The sequence below is a fragment of the Protopterus annectens genome, chromosome 1.part1 (assembly GCF_019279795.1).
Source record: "Protopterus annectens isolate FY-2018-M chromosome 1.part1, PAN1.0, whole genome shotgun sequence".
Lineage (NCBI taxonomy): Eukaryota > Metazoa > Chordata > Ceratodontiformes > Protopteridae > Protopterus > Protopterus annectens.
Window position 1 is genome coordinate 235,862,731 of NC_056726.1, and position 12,922 is coordinate 235,875,652.

The 12,922-nt window shown below is 38.1% G+C and overlaps 1 protein-coding gene across 2 annotated transcripts in view; it reads right to left on the reverse strand.

Moving 5' to 3' along the window:
- Positions 1-2,208: 2,208 nt before the first annotated feature.
- LOC122804416 overlaps positions 2,209-12,922 on the reverse strand; it is a 419,051-nt gene continuing 408,337 nt past the window's right edge. For both annotated transcript variants that reach the window (XM_044074256.1, XM_044074269.1), the window contains exon 6: positions 2,209-2,394. In XM_044074256.1, the coding sequence (XP_043930191.1) occupies positions 2,209-2,394 (186 nt within the window). The remainder of the gene's footprint in view (positions 2,395-12,922) is intronic.

Below are 12,922 nucleotides of genomic sequence, written 5' to 3' on the forward strand. Positions count from 1 at the left end.
GAAAACAAAAATTTCAGGCGCCGACCGGCACTTGTGAACTGCTTCTGCTTCGGGCACCGCATGGCAAGAAAGACTGATGTAATGGCATCGGCTGCATGCTTTATACCCCTGACTACCTGATGTCATGGAAGTTGAGACAGCAACCGACACAGGACCCAAAACTTTTGATAATCAGGCTGACAGGGGGCTACCTGCAAGCAGATAATCCAAATGCAATGACTGCAACAGTGAAACATGAACATCTACAAGGGCGCAACACAAAGTTCTTCTGTGAATTCCAAGCTACTTTGTATGAAATATTCAGAGATTCAGATACCTAACTATTCAGGCTGTGCAAATATGACAGACTAGGTGGGACAACTGACTTGTGAAAAAAAATTGAAGACAGTTTTAGTTAAAATGTATTAACATGTATGCACATACAAACAAGGAAAAACAACCTTGTGCTCAGGGCAATACCCTCGAGAGAGAAAAAAAAAAGGTAAGAGATATGAGAGTTATTGTGCATAAGTAAGGAAAAGTTAAATCAAATTCATAAGCCCATAGCACACTAGGACATAGGTGTGTGCTGGTAAATCAACTTTATGAGCCCATAGCACACATTGGGACATGGGTGTGAATGGGTGAAAGTACCTTTAAAGGTGCTAAAAAATACTCATTTCTTGAACCAGTACAGAGCCACTCTTTCAGATTGCAATGCTGGAACTGTAATTCTGAGCTCACAATGGGATGAAAGCATGGGGGTGCTGTAGTAAAAGGTTGATCAAAACCCTTCCTTTGTCATGGCACAATGACAAATTCCCTGTCCCTCCCTCCATGAATGGTGTGTGAACTGATGTAGTTGTTTTGCTAAGTTACCAGAATCCACAAGGCAAGTTGTAATAGGGAAAATAGGAACATTAAGTTGGCAGGATCAAATCCTTACAAAGGGGCCACCTGCCAGGATCAAATCCTTACAAAGGGGCCACCTGCCAGGATCAAATCCTTACAAAGGGGGCACCTGCCAGGATCAAATCCTTACAAAGGGGGCACCTGCCAGGATCAAATCCTTACAAAGGGGGCACCTGCATACTGTATTATAATTACGGCAAGGAAAACTAAGTATTTGAATGACTGGTTTCAGCTTTTAAAAACTGTCTTGAAGTATTTCTATTAAATGGAATTTATAAGGATAAATTAAGAAATTTGAGGAGCATTTTGGAAAAAATAAGACAAGTAGGGAATAGTGGGTAGTACTTTATTCCTGGTATACTAAAGCCCTTAGGGGGGTAAAACACCATTAAGGAGATGAGGAATATGTTAAAAACTCAATGAAACATTACAGTTATCTGGTGAATGTGAACAGGATTAATCAAATATGGTTACAAAGGAACAGTTGCATTCTGGCCTTCTCAAGCTGGGGGACACATTTTACAAGGTTCTCCAAGATGGTGTAGGCTGGTACAAGGTTGAAGGACAATAAATTTGCAAACACAGGTAGCTCATGTCTGAAAAACATGTTTGTGTGTTCTATAAAGCTCTAAATGAAAAGCACGAGGGATGAGGACATTTTGTAATGTCAAATTCTGCATGTAAGCAACTTCTTCTTCTTTCGGCTTTTTCCCGGTTAGGGGTCGCCACAGCGGATCACATTGTTCGCACATTGATTGGCAGTGGAGTTTTACGGTGTCGAGTTGCCAGCCCGGCGCCCAACCTTCCACAGAAGGCACACTCACACGCACACCTAGGGCCAATTTAGAGTGTCCAATCCACCTGCAGCATGTCTTTGGGATGTGGGAGGAAACCGGAGCACCCGGAGGAAACCCACGACCACAGGGAGGACATGCAGACTCCGCACAGAAGGCACCCCAGCCGAGGATCAAACCGGAGAACCTCTTGCTGTGAGGCGGCAATGCTAACCACTGCACCACCGTGGCCGCCCTACTCTGCATGTAAGCAACTGATAGTGCGTTTTTTTGTTGTTCTTTGAGTCTGAATTTGAAAATTTTAGCACAGTCTCCCAGCACTGTTTATTGTATGAATGAGTACTTTGCACATCCTAAAGTGTCATTATTGACTGAGTGACAAGGTCAAATTGTCAGTCTATTTAAACTGTACTTTTAACAATACAAAGGCACATTTTCTTGTGCAATATAAAATGTTTTCTACATTGTTTGCTCTAGACTTCTACACCTTGTGTACAATAATGAGATGCATAAAAATGAAGTCTTACCTGTAGTAAGGAACTGAGTCTATAATTCTCCAGTTAACGTAGTTCACAGCAGTCTCTTCCAGCTTGCAAACTCTTGTCATCTGCACTTTGGCAACCTGCCAGAAGTGTTCATGGACAATCAATGAGCCTTGCATTTCTAATTTCAGTTCTCGGTAAACACCCTCCAGAGTATCAAGGTAGACCTATTTGTAACATAAGCATTTAACACAATGTTAGATGAATTCTTAATTTTATAGCATTCAGCACCTCACTGACATAAAGCCCTTGTGTAAAACAATCATTATGAATGAATTGAGTATGTGCACGCATCAGCAGTTTTATATTTCCTACATTTTCAAATACGAATAACTGAATTTTCACAATTGTCAGATTTTTACAGATATTTGGCATTTCATTAAGAAACATTTGCACAAATAAATCCCCTTCAACCAGCTTTATGAGAATTACAGAACACAACCCATGACTTCCATAAATTAAAGATACATCTAGACCCTTTGAAAGCAACAGCCAAAGCACAGTGGAGGATCTGCTTAGGTAGATGAGTTGCCATTAGCAACGCTAGTACATGGCTACAGGACTGTTTGAGGGGGGCACTCTGGCTAACTCTGGGTAGAGAGGTATACTTGGTACGCAAGGTCTGAGGAGGTGCAATACAGCATGCCTGTACATGTCATGAACCATATACCAAATTTATCTGCATTCATCAATTAATGACACATGCCATGTACCCCTTATATGTATATCCTGGACTTCCAACATTTCAAAATGTGAACGTGTGGCTGGGTGTCAGTAATGACCTGAGACAACAATTTTACAAAAGGATGGAAAATCAAGGATTAATTGTACAATAAACAGATATCAGCATTTAAAGTTCTAGTGAACTGCGGTGGTGGTGCTTGGGTAGCATTGTCGCCTCACAGTAAGACGTTGTCCTGTTCGATTCTCAGCTAAAGCATCTTCTGTGTGGAGACATGCATGAATGGGCATACCTTTGTTGAAGGTTGTGCATCAGGGCTGGCAACTTAGCATGTAAAAATCTACTGCCAATCATTAGTGGACCGGAGTTCCACTGTGGCGACCCCTAACAGGGAAAAGCCAAAAGACACAACAAGTATTTAAAGTTCTAGTCAAATGCGTAGGCAGTTTGCAAACCAGACCAATAACATATCCAAGCAAATATAGCACCAGGTGTCTTTATATTTAGCACTTTCATTCCACCAACATAAATTTCTTCAGGTTAAAGTAATTCTGAAGACTTCTATGCTACTTGGAAGAAAATGCTAAATAAAAAAATATAAAAAGAAGGTTGGCATCAGGATTTGAGTGAATGTATTATTGGCTTGGTTTTGTGAAATTTTACATGCCTTTATACAGAAGTTTTGAGTTAAATCTTAAGGAATTAAAATCTTCCACAGATACATGTAAATGCATGAAAACTTTCAGATGCTAAAGAAATGTGCTTCCTATATACAAAGTATAAATGGCAAATTTACTTATCATAATGTAACATTTTATAGAATACAAGTAATTTTATTTTAAAATATTAACTCACTAGAGCCTACAGAATCACCTTTTTATGTGTGACACCAGCGAGTCATTATGGCATCATCACACTGTATGGAAATGGCTACCTTAATCAAGCAACTTGCCAATTATTGGGAAGCAGAGTGTGAAAGATTGAACAGCACTGTCACTTGATTCATTGATCTGATGTGTCTTATTTGGCAGCACTGTGAATGTGCCTTTGTGCGGGTGTGGACAGGTAGGTGCAGTGGGAATGTGCGAAAAATTAACTACCAGAGCTGGTGCACCTTAACAGAAGACAGAGTGTTATTGACTGTGTTTGCAAAAGGAGTTGAAATTGTTTTGTTCTAGCTTATGAACAAAGATACAAACACAGACCTAGCTCTTTGGAATAGACGGATTTAATTCTTCATGTCCAAGACATTCCAGATTCAGGTAGTAGCCAAAATTGAAAGAGTTGCTTGGGAGAGGAAGGAGTGAAGAATCAGAGAATGCGTGCCTCTGTCTGGAAGTGGAATGGAGTGGGGAGGGCATGCCTGTACTTTAAACTCAATCCTTATTAAAGACGAGACAAAAGTGCTTGCCTCTGAAGATTGGATTTCCTGAAGTTACTTTTCCATTGAAGAAGGTGACAATCCCTAATTATGGCCCACTGCATGGCCACCCCTTGGCCATCAATGGGCAGGCACTGGGAAAAACACTAGAGCCAGGAGGAAAACCCTTGTTCTGCAACTGACACTAGTTCAAGTACTAATGCTCAGTCCTGACCTTTAAGGGAACAAAATGGGTCACAGGCATCTCATGCCTTTGGGAACAAAAGCAGAGTGCTTAAAAAGGAAACACTGGTCAAGTAGAGATTGGGAGTAAAAAACAATCCTTTTTTGTTTCTTAAATTAATTTTTGCAGTCAAACTATCAATCAATTCAGCTCACAGCAAACTTTCAAATTTTGCTTTTTGACACCTTACAAATGATCGATACAAATCTTCTGTGTTGTTAAAACATAAAACTATTCATAAGTTCTTAAAAGCAAATTATTGCATGTGAAATGTTCATACAAGAAAATAAGAATTACTGCACTAGTACCATCTTGAAATTGCCTTCAGCAAGGGATTTCCAGCTAGTTTAATTGGTTTGTGGTGGTGGGGGGGGGGGTTCTTCTACTGGTTTTTATATCAGGAGAACTGGGTTTATTTAGCTGGTGGAAGGAGTGCTTACCTGGTCTACCCGAGTTGGGAAACACTAAAGGGCTCATAGTGTAGTTGTTTTATTGGCCAGAGGACTTGTTAGCTTTCTGGGGGGTTCAGTGCTGCTGTAAGTTCACTGCAGCTAACTGTAGCTGCTCACCACACAGCAACAGTCTTGTACAACAGGAAACACCTAAAGCAGCTTGTGTGGCTCAAAGGACTAGAACAATTGGCTTGTGTGATGGCGTTCATGGTTCTAATGTAGAAGTATCCACTTCTTTCATCAGGCGCCGACTTGTCAGAACACGGGCTAAATCCTTGGCTAGGCTTGCAAGGGCCTCAGGGCCAATAGCTATGATCTTATGACCTACAAAGCAAATTTGCCCTAGAGAATACAGGTTCATAAGTGTATCTTGTAAAACAGTAAACACAGAGCAAATACAATGCTTGCCAAGATACAGCAGCTAGTTTGGAGGTCAAGTGGCAATACCTATAGATTTTAGTAGAATTCAGTATAGTGTAAACATTAAAATTAGTAGAATTTTGTGCTAATTTTAATCTGCCACAATACAGCCCCCTTATTAGTCTGCACCAAAACCACACTCAATAGCCTACTAACCCAATACACCACCCCCTTTGTAGCTCACCAACCAAAGAACTGGACAGCATGGATATGCAATTTCCTAACTTCTCTGTAGTCAGTTTCATGGCTATGGGCATCTTATGACAAGTTGGAAATTGTCTCATGTTTACAGACAAACACTTAATTCTGGCATAAAACGCATCCCTGGACCCTGCTTTAATTAAACTTTTGCACATCCACAAAACAAAGAGCATCAGAACTACTAGACCAAAAGACCTAAATGTTGCTTGCGACAAATGGGACATGTTGGAGAGGCCTATGTTTCTCAGAGAATTCCCATTGTCTGCAGACTCCTCATGCATGTGAAGCAGAGTTTCTCCCCATCCCTATTTAAGCTGAAAAGGGACCAATGGATGGGTAATCAGAAAGTCATTACTGGTCTAGCTCCTAAGTCTCTAATGGACAGAGGCAGTCAGTAAATTACCAAATCACCCCTCTATAAATCTAATTTGGGGTCACATTTGGGTTGCATGGCTAGGCTTATAAGGACCCCAGTGTGGTCATTAGTTCAGTGTACACCTATGAATCATATGTCCCAGAGATATCTGAGATCCTGGCACCTGAAAGACAACTCACTGTTGCCCTGTCTTTGTCTAGCCTAGTGAATGGGGGATTACGTCTAACTAGGGAGTCACAAATCAGAAACATTTCTGTGGAATGGTCTGGTGTACGGGAAATGAGGCCCTTTGTTTCATCATGGTTGCTCTATTAAATGCTGAGATATACAATGCAAGGACTGATTTGAGTTTTGCCGTACTTGATCTTCATAGGTTTTGTTGGCTAACTATTTCTTTATATCACCAGCATATGATATTGTGCATCAGGTATGTGCATAGTGTTTGGTACATTAGTGTAATGCCTAATTTTTGTTTTTTTTTTTTTTGAAAGAGTGAGGCTTACATCTCTCAGAAATTAGTAATTAATCAATGTAGTTATAAATGGCATGTCTACTTACTGTAATGAATTCAATGCAACACTTACCATGCTGCTTACAAGGAAAGCTTATTCTATATTTCCTACATAATAGAGCAGAACAAATCAAATAGCTTTACATTTTAATGCTTGGCTATCCCTTCATAGTTTTCATGATTGCAGGAAAATAGAAACACACCTGCTTTTATAGTATAGAGCTGAAATTAATCAATAATTGTGCTGAGAAAAAGAAAGGAAAGTTTTTGGTAGGTGATTAGGTATACAAGAGATCAAGTGATGCAGATGTAAAACGAATTTCTGCAAAAAACTGGCACAGGTCCATAAGCAAATACAATCCAAAAAACTGCAAGCTGCAAACTTTCTAGCTCCTCAGTATAAAAACCTTCAAGGATTTACAAAAATCACCATACAAGCAATGCTTTATATACAAAAACACTTGATCTTTATTAAATTAAACCCACTGTTAATTAAATAAAACATTTCCCATTAACTTCCCCATTAAACCCTAAAGGGACCAGTGTATCATACTTTAAAAGACTCAGTTTTTCTTTTAATAACATTTCACTCTCACTTTGAAGTTTAATCTGTTCTAAAATACTACCCTGTAGCAGTAAAAAAATGATATGTGGGCAGTGATAATTGTGTCTTCCCCCTCTGGTTCCTGATATCCCTAAAGTGTTCCATAAATCTAGTTTTAAATTACCTTATTTCCCCAATGTAGAATAAATCATAAGGGCACCTCAAAGCGTAAACCACCCCCTTAGTATTACATAAAAATGCATCTTTTGGTGCAAATCTAATCTTATTGATATAGTCAAAAGAACATACTATATATGCTGACACATTGTACAATGTTTACAACTTACAGGTCCTATGCACCTAGGGACATTACTTGTATTCACAGTTGGTGAAACAAACCTTCCATGTATTAACATGTCCTTTAAGTTTCTTCAGTTATTATAAGAAATCGAGAGGGTTGTCTTGGTAACATATTACAAAAAACTCTCTCTCAATAAAAAATTCCATTACTATTTAACCATGTTGTAAACCTCTTCACTTTTGATATTATAAACAAACTTTTTTCTCTTTTAACCTTCTTATGAACATTTATTTCATCATTAACATTTCTTTCCATTACAGTCTCCCCTTCATCCATTTTTAGGATTTTTCATTTAGCTTCATTATCATCAAGGTTGCACCCTCTAGTTAAAAACATTCATCAGATTGTGAAATTTCTTGATATAAATTTTCCTTATCACTACAAATTCTGGACAACCGTAAAAAATCACCATATGGTAGTGCTGCTATGAGGTGGGGTAGATGGCAACTAGAAGCATGGAGATATTGGCTCCTGTGTACCCCACAGGAAACCTTTCTATCATCCATGCCAACCAACACTAAATCCAAATATGTCACTCTTTTGCCATACTGTAGTTCAAAGGAGATTGCAAGAATTATGTTTTAAATCCTCAACAAAATGTGCAACTTCTGTCTCGGCCCATTCACAGAAAAATCACATCTATATAATGAAAATAAAATTTGACAGGTTCCCTCAAATTTATGTTTATATAAATACTCAGATTCAAAATATGCTATAAAAATATTCGCATACATGGGGCAAAAGGTGCACCATGGCCGTACCTTGTTTTTGTCTATAAATTTGGTTATCAAATCAGAAATATCAAATTTATAATATAACTGGACAATAGATTATCACCCAAATATAAAGAACGTAACCATCTTGATGTTTTATAGATGGTGTACAAACTCATCTAGGTTTATCCAATACATGTTCTTATTCCACACTATTGAAGAAATTTTATTTAAAAAAATCAAAGCTGTCTGATGCAAGAAGGAATTTTCTAAACATGAGGAGGAACTTGTTCATGCAGTAAAAGACCTATATTGTGAAGAAAATAATTGCATGCTGAAATAATAGGTCTTCCTGGCGGGTTATGCATACTCTATGTAGTTTCCGTAGACAGAAAAAAGCCAACATATCGTTCACCACTAATTTTTTTCTGTACATCACTCCATGTGAAATAACCCAACCATCCACCTTTATGTAATAAGTTTTGAAATTCCCCTAAAGCACCTTCATATATTTTATTTTGACTAGTTTCATAAATTTCCTTATCCAATAAATGATCTACTCACATATTATGATATTGAGATACATGCATTACTACAATTTTGATACCTTTATCGGACGGTTTTATAATCAGGTCCGTTCTACTTTAAGTTCCTGTAAGGCCTTCCATTCTTTTAATGTTAAATTGCAACTAATGTTACCTCTATTTTTTTCTTACATTCTTACAAATCTTATTTAAAGCAAAATTCACCATTGAGCTAAAGTGTGAAACATTTTCATTAATAGAAGGAAGAATAAATTTACTTTTATTAGAATCACAGAAGTGTCAAGACAATATGCATTTTCCATCCAAAGTTCGGTACTCTCATTAAAGTCAGAACAAGAATAAAAACGATCAGTTAATCTTGTTCTAAACATTCTACTACTGAATTAGTCAGTCGCATAATGTACTTTCAAATGTAATTTACAAATTAAATGAGATGCTTCTCGTTTTAAAACATGACTCCTAGGAACAACAGTGGGAATGAACTTAAATCCTAAATTTAAAACCGAAAACAGTCTGATAAACAACCTGATAAATTTACAACCATGTTAGCATTTTTTGTAAGTCACAACAAAGTCATTATTTTATAGTATAGACCTGAAATTAATAATTGTGCTGCGAAAAGGAAATGAAAAGTTTTTGGTATGGGATGAGGTATACAAGAGATTAAGTGATGCAGATGTAAAGAGAATTTCTACCTTTATAAGATAAAGTACAAATATATAGAAAATTACCATCTCTTGCATACAGCAGCCATCAATGAGTTACAAAGATTTTTTTAGATAATTCCTCAGCTTCTTGGGCATGCCTTGGCTTTAGCAATGATCCATTTCAAAGCACTGTGTGCCAGGATAAGCCACTTGCTGCTACACTGGTTTAATTTATAGTGGCAAGTCAGTGCTGTAAACAGGTTGAATTGTTCAATTATATCAACTTTAACCTTTTTTTTCCCAAAGCATTAATGGTACACAGAGTGTCCTAAAAGTTAAATTATTTAAATTCTTGGGATGGTGCCCTGGGTGGCGAGTGCAAGGGCATACAGTCTCCTTCAATAATTTTATAACTCAAGCTAGTGGGCCTAGAGTTTCTTTTAATAAGCCATGTAGGAATATATTATAGATTATGATTGTGCCTCCAGTCAAACATGTTCATCTGAGAAATGTCAAGAAATTTATCTCAAGAGTGGATGGAACTCCCATCTGCCCCATTCTTGAGAGCCTCATACTTCCGGCGGTTAGAAAATTTCCACTAACTAGATTTTCCCATGGACCTACTCTGTTCAAGTATAGCAGTCAGATTTGTTTATAGCCCATATAGCAATGCTCTGCCCTATTTATTTATTATTTTATTTATTTAAATTTGTTGACCGGGAGTGTCCGACTGGACGTAGGTCCATTTTCAGCGGAGGCCTGGGGAGAAAAACTCCACAGTTGAAATAAACAGACAGTATTTACATTGGATTACATAGTGATTAACAATTTACATAGCAATTACTTACAACATATTTACAGATGAAGAACATAGTACATCAGTAGACAACTAGAATCTTTATCTGTGAAGTGCATACCAGACATTAACAAATGTTACAAGAAGTAGTAGTTCATGCTGTATAATAAGTACTGGCTTATGAGCATCTGAGCTTGCTATAATCAAGGTAGTTAGTGGAGTGGAAAGAAAGGTAGTGGTTGGATGGGGTGGATGATATTAGAGTGGGAGTTGCAAGGGCATAGCCAGCATGTTTTTAGTTGCACTTTTAGTAAAGTTTTGAAGTGGGTGCATGATGGTACGGAGGTAATTGCGGGTGGGAGTGAGTTCCATAATTTGGCTATGGCGCAAGAGAATAGTGCTTCACCAGCAAAGTTATTGGCTTTAGTGATCTGCAAGTGGTTTTTGCTGCTGGATCTTAGTGGTCTGGTGGTGCGATAGGGTTGGAGTAGATTCTGGAGGGATGGGACATTTAGTGGATGGTTTACTAGTTTGTGGGCGAGGGAGAGTTGATACCACTGAAGGCGGTGAGGGAGTTCAAGCCAGCCCAGTTCAGCAAGTGAGAGACAGCGGTGACTACGGCAGGATGCCCCTGTGGCGAATTTGGCGATTTTGTTGTAGCAGGTCTCTAGCTTGTTTAGATCACATTGCCTTAGGTTGGTATATATTGGAGAGGCATAAAGTAGGGTGGAGATCAGGTGGGAATTTGCTATTGAAATCTTTGCTGCTTTGGTGAGAAATTGCTTATTTCTGTATAACGCTCCTAGTTTTTTGTGGACTTTTTTTTATAGTCATGGATATGTGAATGTCAAATTTATTGTCTATTTCCACTCCTAGCAATTTGGTGTGTTCAGTTGGGTATATAGTGGTGTTGTCTTTTGCTGTGATGTTAAAATGAGAGTTGTTTTGAGTATGTTTGGTGGGTTGGAAGATGAGTAGTTTAGTTTTGTTTGGGTTGAGTATTAATCGGGCATCGGATAACCATGTTTCAGAGGAAAAGGCTTCCTGTGTGACTTTTTGCAGTTTTGGTAGGGACTGGGCTGAGAAGATGATGGTAGAGTCATCTGCATATTGTATGAGTGTGCCATGTTTGGTGGAAGAGGCTATATTATTGCTTATTTATAAAAAATTGTACCCTAAAAATGAAAGTTTTGACAACTAAGCAATAGTAACAGTGAATCCATAAATTGTCTAATCCATACATGAACACTGGTCCATGAAAAAATAATCCTACATGCATGTACTTACCCTTGTGATTCTTCTGTATAGCCACGTTTGTGGCATTTTTATGTTTTGCATAAAGGTGATGGTGTATGACACCTGAAACATTACTGTGTTCAGTTGGAACTATGTGGTTCAATATATTTAAGCTAATTCAAAGAAGTGGACTTGACGGTTACTAGAGCAGATGTATACTGCCAGATGGTTAGAAATATTTTATATATACTTTATCAACCTCAAGAAATAAAAATTTGTGGTTGATCCAGACCAAGTAGATACATGAACTTGGGGTGACTGTTCCTGGTTAATACTAAACTGTAGTAAATTTGAAACACTTAAGCAGCAGAGTACAATGAAAAAGCTTTATTATGAATGCAGTGAACAAGTTAGAGTTACATAATTTTGCAATTAAAAAAATCTCCCTTCTCTTCAAAACCTTTATGAAATAAGTGGTACAAATATAAATTTTTGGTCAATAGAAGGATGAGAGGGGGCCATTGTTTTGCCCAACAGTAATGATTAAATAAAAGGAGTCAGTGAAATAACATGACATTGGACTGGACTATTTTAAGTGTTTGCCACCATATTGTATGCTCAATGGCCCAGATCCCATTGCTGTGCAAAGACAGCAATGTATAAAATGTTACGCGTATTGGAAGTCTGGAGATTAACACATCACAGAGTGTGCACACTCACAACCCTTCCTAATGAGTTATTTACTGATGTATTTTCCACCTACCCACATCTGCAGAGATACAGCTTTCATTTTCAAACTGTAACAGCTGTAAGCACCAGACAGACTTCAATCTGTTCCATCTTATGGCTTTAAGACAATCCAGCTTTCATCATTTACAATTAATCCAATCACAAGTTCAGTTTTCACAGTACACACAAAGTATCAATTTTACTATTATCTACTGGCATCTGTACCATTACACATGCTTATGTTTTGTAACTTCAAGATTACTCTACCACAAACTAAAAACTACAGTGCACACCACCTCCCTCTCACCAAACAAGAAAACAAACTTTGCATGCACAGACAGGAAATTAAATGCACATTTTTGTATTCCAGCAATAAAGTAAAATCAGTAAAACTAGTATTTGGAAAGCAGTCCGAGTGCCAAGTACTTCACATATACTTTTAGTACTTGGCAGTGTCAGTGATGCAATGGATAGCAACATTTGCCTTTGGTGCAGAAGGCTGGGGGTTCTATTCCCACACCAGTTAAATTGCTGACACTACACTGCAGTGCAGCACAAGGTGTATGCTGTACTCCTGAGTGTGTCGTCCTTTGTATGAGATGCTTGAATTGGTGGCATCTTGGGTGGATGTAAAAGATCCCTTGGTATCTGTTGAAAAGAGTAAGTGAAGTTCCCCAATAACCTGGCCAAATTTTCCCTAGTAGTATAATCACCTCAGTCTCCTCTTAAGGGGCCCACTAGCCTAGTAGGACAAACTCAGTCAAAAGAGAATAAATCAACAACTCTCCTCCTATCCGATTGTCCCTGGGGATTTTCTCCAAGGGTGCAACATTTAGTAATTTCTATGATTTTTCAATTTAGCACAAGCTAATAAAAAG